This window comes from Octopus bimaculoides, chromosome 2, assembly GCF_001194135.2.
Source record: "Octopus bimaculoides isolate UCB-OBI-ISO-001 chromosome 2, ASM119413v2, whole genome shotgun sequence".
Taxonomy (NCBI): domain Eukaryota; kingdom Metazoa; phylum Mollusca; class Cephalopoda; order Octopoda; family Octopodidae; genus Octopus; species Octopus bimaculoides.
Window position 1 is genome coordinate 49,932,813 of NC_068982.1, and position 15,697 is coordinate 49,948,509.

Sequence of the window (15,697 nt, forward strand, 5' to 3'; positions counted from 1 at the left end):
AAGATTGGTTGAAAGAAAATAGCATTCAAAAGCTTCCATGACCAAGCCAGTCACCAGATAGGAACAACTCTGGGGCATAATGGACAGGACACTTCATAAAACGAACAAGAAAGCATCCTCAAACCCAGATCTTTTGTGATTACTGCATGAAACTTGACAAGAAATTCCTCAAGAGAATATTTGTCAGCTGATCAGTAGCATGCCTAATAGGGTCCTTGCATTGAAAAATGCAAAGGGCATGTCTACTGAATATTAGATATTGACATTATAATAATTAATAAATAGTTTGAACGTATAATTTCAAATTTAAATAAATTTTAACGATTATAAGGGTGTCTATTTATTTCTGTCATGTTTGTGTATATATATAAATGATGGGCCTCCACACAGTCGCCATCTACCAAATTCTCTCACAAGGCATTGGCTGGTCTGGGGTTATAGTTGCAGACACTTGCCCAAGGTACCACATAGTGGGACTGAACCTGAAATTTTATGGTTGGAAAGTGAGCTTCTAAACCACAGAGCCATATCTGGAAGAAAAAAAAACAATTCTCCAAACACTGTAGAGCTCACCTGGAGCACAAATAAACAGAGACGATCTGGGTCCAAGAGAAACCAGACATTGTATGCAACAGAGAAGACAGTGCAAGTATAAGCATTAGTAGTGGATGTAAGATGCTCTTTGTTTACAATAATGCTGAACACCTGAAGTGGTTGGAAATTGTAGGAAAAGGAGATCTTGGAAAATGTAGATGAAGTGATGAAGATTGATCATGTAGGAAGTAATGCAACCTTTCTACAGTTAATGACTTGTAGGGAGACCATATTTCATTATGCAACCACAGTATACTTCGAAGTTTTTAAATGCTTTGTAAGTCAATAGTGTTCTGCTGTGTTAGCAGTGCTATTAAATCAATTGTGACTTTCTAGAGTTAGTGCCATGATAAAATGCACTTGATACACTTTGTTAAGTGACTGGCAAATGAACAAAGAGACAACAAAGTACAGAGAGTAATCACTAGTCTTACCCTTCTTAAAGACAACTTTTCTAGTGCTGGTGCCACAGTAAAATGCATTCAGAACATTCAATAGAAAGAACATCCATAGAAACCATGCTAAATATTGAGAGTATGAGTGAATGAGACATGGTCCTTTGGCACATCTAGGAGAATAGAAACTCCAAATAAGAACTGACTCACATTCTAATTGCTCTTACAACCCATACCAACATGGAAAGCCGGTGTTAAAAGGGTAATAATTAGGGTGATGATATATAATTTTAGATATACATACGTATACACACGCACATACACGCATACATGTGTGCATGCATGTAAGTATATATGTATGTACGTATGTACATGTATTGTTTTGAGTGTGTGTGTGTGTGTGTGTGTGTGTGTATGTAGGCAGATTTACCAAACATTATATAGCATGTAGAAACAGGCATAACAATCATAATTCAGACACACACATCATATGCACGTAGTTTGAGAACTAAATTATTATTATTATTATTAACATTCACATTCCTAGAACTGGTTAACGCTTTCATGAACAAAAAGAGAAAAAAATAGCAGTATTATACGGAATAGTATTTTTTTTTGTTTTTGTTTTTTTACATTTTAAAACAATATTCCTCAACAGAAAGCTTAGAGTATTATTTGTATTGTTGTAATAGTTAATTCATAGAATTATAAAAAAATAAAACTCAATATCATATATATATATATATATATATATATATATATATATAATATTGTCTTGCCTAATCAAGTTAACTGGATGGTAATGAAAGCATTTCTTCAGAGTGGAAAAGAAACAGCAGGAATGCAAGTCAGAAGTATAAAAAGCAAAAACGTATCAAAAAGAAAAATTCTAGGTCACGTCTCAGTGAATCTGTTCGAATTATTACATTATATATTGACTGCATCTATTATGAAATGAACAATTCAATTGGTTAGAATCAGCTGAGAAAATAACAATCATACATACTGATATATTGACGATGAGTGATTTTGATACAGTTGATAAATCAATAACGAGAGAGATTAAGCTATAATGTTCAATAGGATATGGTTTGGCATGAACTTTTCAGCAAGCATTATGAAATTTGCAGGTAGGGGAATTACAATTAGAATTCAATTACAGCCTAAAAACATTTGATATAGCAGCAGATTTCTATGAAATCAAAAGCAGAAATGTCTTTCAGTTTCTTCTATTTACATGCTTTATTGTTCCCGATATCCATGCAACAATTAAATTTGGCAGCCAAATTATTGTCTATATCTGTAACATATCTCCCGAATACAAATCCATAGTAAGCAATAATGGTTCGCTTATTTTTATGTATGTAATAATCAAAGAGTTGTGTGCTCTAACAAAACGGAAAGTAGAATTTTTGTCTGAATATTCGCCTTTGTGTATATTTTCTAAACAAACTCAGCAATTTAATCAAGAAGACAATCCAGCTCCATAAAGAATAGGTGTAGTTTCAAACTTCCAAATAAAATGTCGAAATCTGACCAATAATACCTACTCCTTTTGTAAGGAAACAAGCAGGAATGTAAATTATAATATCTGTATTATCGTTATTGTTGTTGTTGCTAAGGTAGTGAGCTGGTAGAATCATTAGCATACCAGATAAAATGCTTAGCAGTATTTCATCCATCTTTCAAATTCTGCCAAGTTCGACCCCCTTTAAATCCTTTTGAGGTCAATGAAGTAAGTACCAGTTGAGCACTGAGGTCAATGTAATCAACTAGTCTCTTCCTCAAACATTTCAGGCCTTGTGCCTATAGTAGAAAGGATTATTATTATTATTATTATTATTATTATTATTATTATCACTACATTATGTGTTCAAATTCCACTGAGATCGACTTTACCTTTCATTCTTTCAAAGTCAATAAAGTAAGTACCAGTTTAACACTGGGGTTAATATAATCAACTCATCTCCTCCCCCAAAATTGCTGCCCTTATGGCAAAATTTGAAACCATTATTATTATTATTATTATTATTATATTATTATTATTATTATTATTGATATTATTAAGGTGACAAGCTGACAGAATCATTACGCATGCCAGATAAAATGCTTTAAATTCTGAGATCAAATTCTGCTGAAGTCAACTTTGACTTTCATCCTTTTGGGTGTCAATAAAATAAGTATCAGTTGAACACTGGGGTCAATGTAACAAACTTTCCACTCCCCACAAAATTCCTGACCATGTGCCAAAATTAGAAATCATTATCATTATTATTATTATTATCATCATTATCATTATTATTATTAAGTATGAATTAAAAAAGTTTGTCAAAGAGCAAATTCTATTTCTTATAAGCTGCTGAAAGTTGTTTGGGTTTAACATGTAATCAATCATACAATGAAATTTCATTATCATTGTCATGAAAAAAATAAAATGTAACACACTAGGAAATTCAATGCTGCAAAACAATATTAAAGTTAAGAAAATGGCAGCTGTAAGCTATTGATGAGAACATTCAAATAACTGTGACCTGCTGAGCGACTCACACGCACACCGTAAGATTGGTGACACTTCATATTGTCTTATGTGAGACATCACAAAAAAAAAGTATATTGAGAAGTGATGGTATATTGGGAATATTAGAATGAGATGATTAGGTGTGGCAATTTGGATGATCGTGATTTGGCACAGATGATTGGACATTCAATCTGTTTTGGCAACAGTAAGTGTTGGTACTCAAGACAAATACACACACACACACATACCATGCACAGGCATGTGGGAACATAAACATAAAAAGAGTGAAAGATGACATTACAGTTTATTGATTGAACAGGATTCATATGCATAAACAGAAATATTCTCACATACAGGCACACACGCACAAATATATACATATATAACGAAGGCAGTTACACACAATATAAAACCAAAAAAGGAAGAATTCAATTGTCACTAACTGTGACTGAGGGTGCCAGGTAGCACCTATATTGCTAGAAATAAGAGTTAAAAACCATTAGTGCTGCAAGAAAGCACTACTAATGAGCTTGTAATTTTCAAGCAAAACTAATCTAGTAAAGTGATCTAGCTTTGCTGTGGGACAGTTATCTCCAACTGTCAGTATATGAAAAATTTGCTTTCTTCTGGTTCTAAGGATTTTGAACTCTCATTTCTAGCAATACAGGTGCTACCTGGCACCCTCAGTCACAATTAATGACAATTGAATATATATATATATATACATAATTGAGATTCAGTTGAATTAGGTACTTAAGTTGAAGCACCAAGTCAGTCCAGTATTATCTGCACGGCTCGAAGTAAGGTGAATCAAATCAAAATAAGCAACAGGATATCAAGTAGTGATGCAGTACAACTGCTTCAAGTGGCTCCATTTAATTGAACAATGCATTATTATGAATTTTGACTGAACAGATGGAGCCTCGAAACAAAAAGTTGCATGGGGGCCTCTAAAAGTCATGTGACATCCCTGTGCAGTAGCCATGTATCTCCCTCACTGCATGACACCTATTATACATCCTCTATTCATACTCTAATCTCTCATCTCTCATCTCCTGGCACAAAACTCCTCCTTCAATACTGCTCCCCACTTAGCTGTAAATCATTGTTGCTGGTACCACATAAAAAAGCACTATCTTCTAAATCATTGTTACTGGTACCACATAAATTTTATTTTTTATATAAACAGTTACGACACAGAAAAAGGATACACTTAAGCAATGGAAATGAAGGAAATAATTTCAATATTTTAGTTATGGAAGTTTATATCTTTTAAATTTTATTCCTCTCCACTCCAAAAGAGAAAAAAAAAAAGAGTTTTGAATTGAGTCAAATACCTTTGCTTTTCCATTGAAAACAACAAGAATTGAATTTGATGGATTGCTAGCATTTTTGACAGTTACATTTTCAGGAAGAACAGGGATGATTTTGCCGGATGTATCATAAAGCTGAATTTCAGTAAGTCCAATTCTTTTATTGTGACCCCAGTTTGACAAAAGTTCCAACCGAACTTTCCGATGAGGATGGAAAGCCTAGAAAATGTAAGATATTGGAAATAAGATTCAACAAAAGCAATTGGAAGAAACTGAAATACAACATTATGAAAAAAATAAATCTTATAGTGCATACAAAACATATTTCTATCTGAGAAGCAAATCTATTATTGATCATCGTTTAGTTTTATATTGCATATGTGATTTTCTGTTGTCATAGTTTGGGAAAGAAAGTGTCTGATGGACAGAGTGATAAACAAAGACGTCAAACAAAAAGTATATGGCAATAGGGTTCTTGAAATATAAAAATTTGAAAAAAATTGGTCATAAGTTTCATATGTCAAAAATGTCATATTGTATTGCAACGAAATATTAACAGAGAAGACTTTCAAAATGTAAAAATAAAAATAAATAAATTAAAAATATGTAAATAAAATAAATATACAAAAAAAAACAGGCTAAGTTTAGTTTTCATGTTGAACACACTGAATTCTGAGAATGCATGCTGGAAAACTAAGAAAACATTTTAGAATAAGAAGCACCAACTGTTGCATTTGAACAATAAGGAGGTGATAGTGATAGTGAAAAAAATGCAGTTTTAAGAAAGAAAACATGAAATGAGCAAGTTTGATCCCACCTACAAGAGTTATGAGTAATACAAAATAGATAGAAAGGAAATAATAGAACAACTGAAGGCTGTCAACAAGACTTAAATGATTTTCTCCAAGAAGTGTTGGCAATAATCATATTTCATAAGCATCACAATCAAGTTCCAGAATTTGGATTGCTATTAAGACAATGAAGGTAATAAAAAGAATGTGACAAATGGTTTTAGGTAACACCTTTAATTTTCTAGCAATATTTTAAACATTTTCCACTGTTTTCTATTCATTGTTTTTTATCAGGTTCAGCTTGCACTCTTTTACTTGTTTCAGTCATTTGACTGCGGCCATGCTGGAGCACCGCCTTTAGTCGAAGAAATCAACCTCAGGTTTGTTACAAATGATGGATTTTTGCAATTTGTTTCCAATCTTTTGTGGCTTCATTGGCATCATCATCATCATCATCATCATCATCCTTTTATTGTCAATTTTTCCATGCTTGCACAGGTAAGACAGAATTTGTTGAAGTAGATTTTTCTATGGCCAGATACTCTTCCAGATGCTTGCCAACCTTAACCTGCTTCCGAGTAAGGTAACATTTCTCCTCAACCAGACATGTTTTCATGGAAGACAGGAAACAAATTGACACTGCTTGTATGACGGTGACGCTCACTTACAACTCTCATGCAAAGTGAAGGCAGTGAAACAATAACACACACACACACACACCTACAAACACAAACATCTATTAAAATAACTACATCTCTGATCAATTACTGCCTCATGCAAAGGTCAAATACAACTCACATTACAGCACTGATCACACATCAGACATAGTTCTGCTACTCATACAAACATTCACTATTACACCCAGTATCAACTGCTTTGATCTCACTATTCTAACAAGGCCTGCAAATGTCATGATTTTTCTTCCACTCAAGTAAAAAGGTAAAAAAAAACATCTGCCCTGTGCTTACTGGCTCGTGAAGTAAATGCTAACATAAATTTTCAAAGCATTTTGTGCTGAGAGTACAAGACACCACACCTTTAAATGTGATGCAAGCCAGTCACACACATAACCCTTTAACATTAGTGACCATATCACACCCAAATATCTGCTTGGTTTATGTTCAAACTTGCCAGACGCCAGAGCAGGCCTCTCACACTTACCCTACAATGTCATTCGAAAATTAAGCAATCACATCATTGAAATCTCAAAGCAACAGGATAATGTGTGATTAATTGATTCAAAACAATGTGAATAAATAAACATTAGATTTGATTGAGTAATCTAAATGCTAAAAGGATGACCCTAAGGCATCATTAGTACTTAATTCCAGCTGCATGTACTAGAACAACATGAAATGAAATGGCTGGCTCAAAGACACAATGTATTAATCACCCAGTCCAAGAATCGAACCTACAACATATTATGATGTCCACTAACCACTAGTCAACACTTTTTTACTCCTTCTAAATACAGTTCTATATTTAAGAGATGAGGAATTATGTACATTATTTACATTTGATGGATATTTGTCCTCTTCTTGATTCGGCTGATATACGCTCCAACCTTCATCAAGTGTCTTGGGGGAATTTTGAACGTGGGTATAAAAGATGGGCTACAGCAAATATTCTGCTCACTACCACAGGTTTGCTTGTCAGTTGTTTGACCATAACCAGTTGAGCATGTCCCTTGGTGGCTGACGATATGTGCATGTCTGATCACGAGCAGAAGTAGTTGGGGAGCATCATACCAATATTATGTTGAGAGGGATTTGGATAATTCACCTTTGGAATACTTTAGGAATGAGAACCCAGGTTCGAAATTTCCCCAAAACACCTGATGAAGGCTGGAGGGTTTATCAGCCGAAACATTGTTAACAACGAATAAGATTACGACAAATATCCGTCAAATGCAAATAATGTAAATAATGTCCTACTAAATAGTAATAATAATAATATGGCTTCTGATCTTAACTGATTGGAAATGTTATCATGTACATTGTTTTGTCTAGGTATAAAAGATGGGTTACAGCAAATATTCTGCTCAATACCACGGGTTTGCTTGTCAGTTGTTTAACCATAACCAGTTGAGCATGTCCCTTGGTGACTGACGATATGTGCATTTCTGATCACAAGCAGAAGTAGTTGGGGGAACACCATACCAATGTGTTGAGAGTGGCTTGGATAATTCACCTTTGGATACATGGGTGTTTCATTCAACATCCTTAAACAACCAATATTCAAGGACCTTTTGAGCAGGATGGGCTACTCGACTTGAAAAATATTCTAACTGGGCCCCATTTGCAAGGTTGTGCACTGTTTATCGTGATATGAGATCACCATGTCACACACATATGGTTGTGATGCATGTGCCTAGTGTACTCTTATCAGATGGGTAGTCATGATGGGAATACTGGGCTTCATATATTTTACCCCAATATCACTTTGATGGCATGCACTGCTCTCTCACTCAATAATAATAATAGTTCCTTAAAATTTGAAATAGGAAGAATTTTGAGTATGAGAACTATCAAGATTGTGCCTATAATATTTGGTGTGTTGGGAACAGCTAGCAAAGATATAGACAAATGGCTGAAGGAGAGGGTTCCTACAGAAAGTTTGTCCCTTAGGGTCAGCAAGGATTATCAGGAGGGTTCTAAGCATTTGAAAGACTACTGAAGCATCAACCTCAGTGCTTGACTGGTTCTTGTTTTATGGGCCCCAAAAGGGTGAAAGGCAAAGCTGACTTAGGTGGAATTTGAACTCAGAACATAAAAATGGACAAAATGTTGCTAAGCATTTTACCCAGTGTGCTAATGATTCTGCCAGCTCGCCACCTTGATGATGATGATAATAATAATAATAATAATAATAATAATAATACAAATACAAAAATTGCCATGTTAAGGTAGGTCAGTATTTGGAAAATTGGAAAATATGTGAACACTACAAAATCAGCACTCCTGCTTACTGGTATGAACATCATCCTGAGCCAGTCATTGAAGGTAAAAATGTCACTATCTTCTGGAATTTTCCAGACAACACTACTGCCCCTGCCACTTCCCCTCCCCAAGCTTTCAGTCAAACTATAACATCTCTTATCCTTCACTTGCCCCAGGACACTGGGTGTGTCTCGGCAAGTGATTGTAACAAACATGCAGATTTAAAGTAAATATAATAATTAATAATAACAAGAGCACTCAGAGAGCGCAAACCTCAATCAAGGCAACACCAACATCCTCTCAATGATTAGCCAGAGATGATTTTTAAAATAATGAAAATATCTGAAATAAACTCGACTGCTCTCACAAACGAGAATACTAAAAATGAACCGGACTGCTCTCAAAAATTAAGTAAAAAAAAAAGGAAAATAATCCAGAAACCTTGTCTGGTACTGGATCAATCCCAAAATCTAATCAGTTCATGCCAGTCACAAGGTCAAACATCCCTGAAAGTTTCATCCAAATACATCCAGTGGTTCTTGAGATATCTTGTCCAAAGACAAACAAACGAACGTAACTGAAAACAATACCTCTGCCTTTGCTAAGGTGGTTGTATCAATAATAATAATAATAATGATGATGATAATAATAATAATGCCTTGATCAGAGTCACAAGCAAATGTAAGATTTGAACTTTTGACTGTTTTGTTAATAGTCCAACAATGTAAATTTACATTATTCATGGTTTATTTTTATCACATTCTAAAATAAGGAGAAACATCTATTTGTTTTTGTTTTTTTAACAAAAAGGCTTTGTTTATCTCCATCACTACCATTTCCCCATCTATTTTTACATGTTTGTCTATGAAGATTAAGTAAATACTTTCCATTCTCATCTTGATAATTTGTTTCAGATCAACCAAAAACACAAAACTTTAAGAGAAACGGTATAAAAGAAATGGAAGGAGCTAGCAAGCTAATGGCTAAATAGACATTGTCTTGAGATTTGAATAGCTTTCCCTTGGGTAAAGTTTAAAGAAAAGGAATGTTCTTCATACACACTTTATCATCATCATCATCCATTTGATGTAACAGAGTAAAACAATACATAGAGCATGAAGCAAAACTTTTAAAACAAATATTATTTCCCTTGGGTAGATTCTGTGATTTTCCAAGAATGAATAAGATATAATAGTATCAAGGACGTACAAATTTTATTTCTCACATATGGAAAAACAAAACAAGAAAAAAACGTAGAATTTTTTTTTATTACTATTATTATTTTTTTTTTTTTTATTAAAAATATTCTATTTTGTTAATTCTGTACATACAGAGTAAAACAAAAAGGTATATCCCAGTTACAGGTAAATTGCAGCTCTTGAGGCTTTCTGAATGGCGTACCTAATTTCATGAAGAAAATAATGTTTTCTAATAGTGCAGCCCACCTGATGATAAGCCATGTTTTATGTGGCCCACTTCTTGGTAAATGTTGCCCATGCTGGGCTCATGCAGCTAATTCTTAAGTGTTATATACAACTTGCACACAGCTAATTCATAAGTGTTGGATGGCAATTACAGCAAAATGACTGGTCAGTGCTTTGCTAGTTCTATGATTACTATCTGTGAGCATATGTGCTTCATCCCTCCTCACCTGTCAGAAAAAGTTAGGTAGATGACTGAAACCATCTCATTTGGTATGTCCTTCCATATCCTACACACAACAAAATCTTGCCACTCCAGTTTGCCACTCAGCTGGCAAAAATGCATTGTACCTGTAATTCAAAGGACCAGCCATGTCACATTCTATAATGTTGAATCTCACTGAGAACTACATTAAGGGTATGTGTGTCTGTGGTGTGCTCACCCATTTGCACATTAATTTCACGAGCAGGCTGTTCCATTGATCAGATCAACTGGAATCCTCATTGTCACATTGGGTTCAGTCACCTCCATATTGAGTCCAATCCTTGCACTAACCACTATATCCTATACTTCCTCTTCACAGGAATTCCTTTGTTAAACACATCTCTCCTACAGTTAAAAACTTGCAGCATTACCTATGGAATATTGTCTTTATCAATCTCAAAAGCCTTCGGGTACCTAATGCTACTGCCCCTTCTTCCAGACCTACTAATAAAAAGAAAAAGGTGGTGAAACCAGTTATTTCACTGTTGGATCTCACTACTACTTTTTCGAATTCTTATATTTGAGACAACAATAGAATGAGCTATAGCAACATACACACCAATTTTTAGTGACCAGACTTCAACTGATGATTAATACAAAGATAATATCAGTAAGTTCTATTAATTAGTCTCAGCATTCAGTCAGCTTGACTTAACTAATTCATGTCACTGCATCTGACACAATCACCGGTTAACAGCAGTGTTGTATAAAGAGGCATGACAAAGTATAATTAATTTACCACTTCCTTAATTCTATCACTGAAGAATTGTTGCTCACGATAAAATTTTATAGAGTTTAGCCCTGCATGATTCCTGACAGCTATAGTCTCACAAATGAATATTTTCTGAGTCATGAAAATAAGTTGATAAATGGAATACTGAGGTCTGTTACTTCGATAACTCTAGTAATGAAGTTATACTCTATCTTTACAATTGTTATAACAATTTAACATTAATTAAATTTTATGAGCAATACTTTTATTTTCATTCAGTTTTACACCTGTTTTTCCATGTTGGCATGGGTTAGAAAGAAACAATTATTATGGTATTCTTTTTACAGTCAGATGTCTTTCCTGTTGTTAACCTTCACCTATTTTTCAAGTAAGGAGTCTTTCATTTCACATGTCTTTGAAAGTACAAACCCAGTTAGAGATTTATTGACAGGCCAAGTGACAACAATATCACAACACATTAGATAAGCACAAATGTAAACAAACACACAGGCACACATACATATGTACATCATCATCATCATTTATTGTCCATCTTCCATGCTGGCATGGATTAGATGGTTTGACTGAAATTGGTAAGCTGGAGAGCTGTGCCAGGCTCCAATCTGTTTTGGCTTGGTTTCCAAAGCTGGATGTCCTTCCTAACATCAACCACTCTACAAGAGTGTAGTGGGTGCCTTTTATGTCACAGGCACAGGTGCCATTTATGTGTCACCAACATGGGTGTCTTTCATGTGTCACCAGCACTCCACGATGACAATTTCACTTGGCTTGACATGTCTTCTCAAGCACAGCAAATCTCTATCACTTGTCATCCCCTCCATGAGACTCAACAGCCGAAGATCATAAATATATATATATATGCCCAAAAGTACATATATATGCGAGCATGTATGTACATGTATGCACACATGTATGCATGTATGTAATACATATATGGATAAATACGATAGGTTTCTTTCAGATTCTGCTTACCAGATCCACTCACCAAGCTTTGGTTGGCCTGGGGTTGTAAAGGAAGACACTTGGCAAAGGTACCATACAGTGTGGGACTGAACCCAAAACCATATGGTCGAGAAGCAAACTTCTAATCCACACAGCTATGTCAGTGCCAGTATAAAATGAAATTGTATTTAAAATTTTAAACTGTTCTTAGAGAACAAAAGTAGTTTCTTGAAACAACTCACAAGATTCTGGTGTTCTTTCCCAGTTTCTTGATGTCTTTCAGAAATTTCTGTGTCTGCTGTTTCTTCTAGTTTACCCAACATTTTTATGAGATTTACTTGTTGCCTGCAAACAATAAACAAACAAATAAATAAATAAATAAAAACAAACAAACAAAAAAGATAAATGATATTCTTTTATCATTCTTTAATTTATTTCAGTCATTTGACTGTGACCATGCTGGAGCACTGCCTTTAGTCAAACAATTCAAACCCAGAACTTATTCTTTGTAAGCCTAGTACTTATTCTATCAGTCTCTTTGCCGAACCGCTAAGTTACAGGGATGTAAACATTCCAGCATCGGTTGTCAAGCGATGGTGGAGGGACAAAAACACACACAGACATATAATCCAAACAACTAATTAACGGGGACATAAACACATCAACACTGGTTGTCTAGTGATGGTGGGAGACAAACATAGACACACACACACACACACATATATATATGAGAGGCTTCTTCCAGTTTCCATCTACCAAATCCACTCACAAGGTTTAGTTGGCCTGAAGCTATAGTAGAAGACACTTGTCCAAGGTGCCACACAGCAGGACAGAACCTGGAACTGTGTGGTTGGGAAGCAAGCCTCTTACCACATAGCCACACCTGCACCTAATACACACACACACACACACACACACACACACACACAGCTTCTCCAAAATGGCAAAGAACATGAATGTGTAGAAGTAAGAAAGCTAAAAATACAGTAATTTGTCATTACCAAGTTCTCATAGACACAAGAATGTTAATACAAGCAATGGAGTCTCTAACAATAACATAAAAAAATATTTTAAATAAAATTTGGTATAATCTTAGCGCACCGACATAAGATATTGTCAAAATATACTAATATCTAAACCTTTCACCATAATACTAAATTTCATGGTTATTCCAGTAATGATATTAAAGATTTACAAAAGAAAAATAGAATTCATGGCTTCAATAAAGTTGACATAGCATCGTCATCATTTAACATCTGTTTTCCATATTGACATGGGTAAAATAGTTTGACTAGGGCTGGTAAGCCGGAGAGCTGCACCAGGTTCCAGACTGTTTTGGTTTGGTTTCTATGGCTAGAAGCCCTTCTTAACACTAACCACTTCACAGAGTGTACTGGGTGCCTTTTACGTGTCACTAACATGGGTGCCTTTTATATGTCACAAGTATGGGTGCCTCTTACGTGTCACCAGAACAGGTGCCTTTCATGTGTCACCGGCACTGGCCACGACTATGTTTTCACTTAGCTTGATGTGCTTTCTTAGGCGCAATAAATTGCCTTAGTTTCAAACATGACATTCCTCAACAAAAGATTGATTGGTATATAAAATTGCTTTCTGCTGTTAAGGGCAATAAAATTTTGAGAAGATATATCTGATTTCTGCAGTAAACAGGTTAAAAAAAAAACAGGTACAATTTATTTTTATGAAGCTTCTACAACTTTTTGACATTTCTAAAAATGAATTTAATCACATTCGAGGTTATTCTTGTTAAAAAACAAAAAAAAAAAAAGTTAAACAGTTTTCTAAATTATGTATCAACTTGATGTTTAGCCCTGGGACAAATTTGAATGAGTTGACTTAAAATTAAAAGCTTTCCAACTATAGCTACCCTATTAGTTTTCCTAATAATTGTGTGCCTAGGCAATTATTCAACAAGCCATTCCATTTTAAGATAACAGAAGACAGTTTGAAGGAGGTTTCGTTTAGTATTTCTAGTAGTTCAGTTGCTCATTGTTAATATAGTGACTCACCTATTGCCTTAATAGATTAACTCATTTAATCCAGCCATATTTGACCAAAACATTCTGTTTTATGTTCAAACTGGCCAGATATGGTTTCTCACACTAACCCTACAATATCATTCAAAAACTTAACAGTTACCTCATCAAAATCTCAGAGCTACAAGATAATGCATGATTAATTCAAGACAATATGAATAAACAAGCATTACTTTTGACAGAATAATCTGCACACTAAAGGGTTAAGGTGGATAATTATGATAAAGGATATTCAAACTAAGACATAAGAATTCCTCTAAAAATTATAAAACTGAATAAATTTTACTGTCTTTCAAATCCTACATGTTGAAATTTCATTTCAGAATGGAACTTTGATCCATCCAGTAGCATGGATGTTATTCAATATGCTGAGTGTAATAAACAGCACAACTCATTCATCTAACATAGATAGGTAAATATATTAAAGGGAAACTGAATAATCATCTAATTGGTGATATAATTAAGTTTCCTTACCTCAAATAAATCAGAAAGAATCATACCAGATAATAAATGATCTGATAAGGATGATCTATAAACTTATATTAAATAAACTCCAATGGTTGGCACCTGGCAACTGTTAACTATTAATTATTTACCCATTAAAGATTGGGCATTTCTAAAGCTTATATTGGTGAATAACAAAGTAAACATTTCCAGGCCAATGATAAATACTTTTAAAAAATATGATTCATCGGCTCTAAACAAAAGAAATTTATAGATAAAGAGATCCAGGATTTCAGGAGTGACAAAAGGAGCAGTAGTAGTTAACATTTATGAGCAGTTATGAAATGAAGCCTACAAAATGTCTACATGGATGGAACCAGCAGCTAAGCAATTTAGCCCTTATGTTCTTATGCCATTCATAACAGATGCTATAAAATGTTATTGAGTTAAAGGATATTCTATTGTTAGAATTTGCTGGATATACCAGGCAGTTTCAGTTAAGGAGATGCCATTATCAGTACTCAAGGAAAATGAAGTGATAAAGTATAGTTGCTATAATTTACAAACCTTTTAGCTCTGAAGGAAGGAAAATAAGAGTTGAGGTGTTTAATATAGAGGGCCACCAGAAGCCAGAAAGAAACATGTTGAATATGATAAGTTTTTACTCTTTTTTATTATTATCATTAATAATAAATACAGTACATTTTTTTTGTTTTGTCTGTGACATAACATGCCATGGATGAATTTATCAAAGGACTTCAAAAGTAGTCAACCTCTTGGACTAGATAGCAAATTATTTCAAAATTTGCATCTCTTGTTAAAAAAGTTGTACCAAGGATTTTCGTCCAAAGTGGAATCAGGGTCATCTATAATAGAAAACATTCTATTTTTGTATATATATTTCTCTCTAGAAATATTTAAAGATGTGATGTGAGCCATACAGCCATACAAGTCAGTGTCTACAGCCATCTTTTTAGACTGGTATTACATTGATGTCTAATTGATGCTTATATGTGGTTAGCCAGCATCTAAGTAATTCTGGAAAACTTTAGCCACAAGTATTAGTGTGTACAATACAAGTATTGGAGAAATTTGCAGTGAGTTGTAGAGCAGAGTAGCTTCCTTTATGAATATTGGTGTAATTATGTAAGTTGTACTCAGACTTTTTCTTTGTAGAGTAAAATCAGGAATCCAAAGAATCTGATGATGGTGTATGTCAGCAACAAATTCTTCCACAGCAGAAATTTGTAGAAGTGTTCAAGGAATACATTTTCAGTAACATTTC

General features: G+C 34.3%; 1 protein-coding gene across 1 annotated transcript in view; it reads right to left on the reverse strand.

The window, feature by feature from the left end:
* LOC106873657 (katanin-interacting protein) overlaps positions 1–15,697 on the reverse strand; it is a 551,631-nt gene that overhangs the window by 426,769 nt on the left and 109,165 nt on the right. Inside the window, exons 13-14 of the mRNA XM_052977029.1 lie at positions 12,154–12,256; positions 4,845–5,039 (exon numbers count right to left, since the gene is read on the reverse strand). Coding sequence (XP_052832989.1) covers positions 4,845–5,039; positions 12,154–12,256 — 298 coding nt within the window. The remainder of the gene's footprint in view (positions 1–4,844; positions 5,040–12,153; positions 12,257–15,697) is intronic.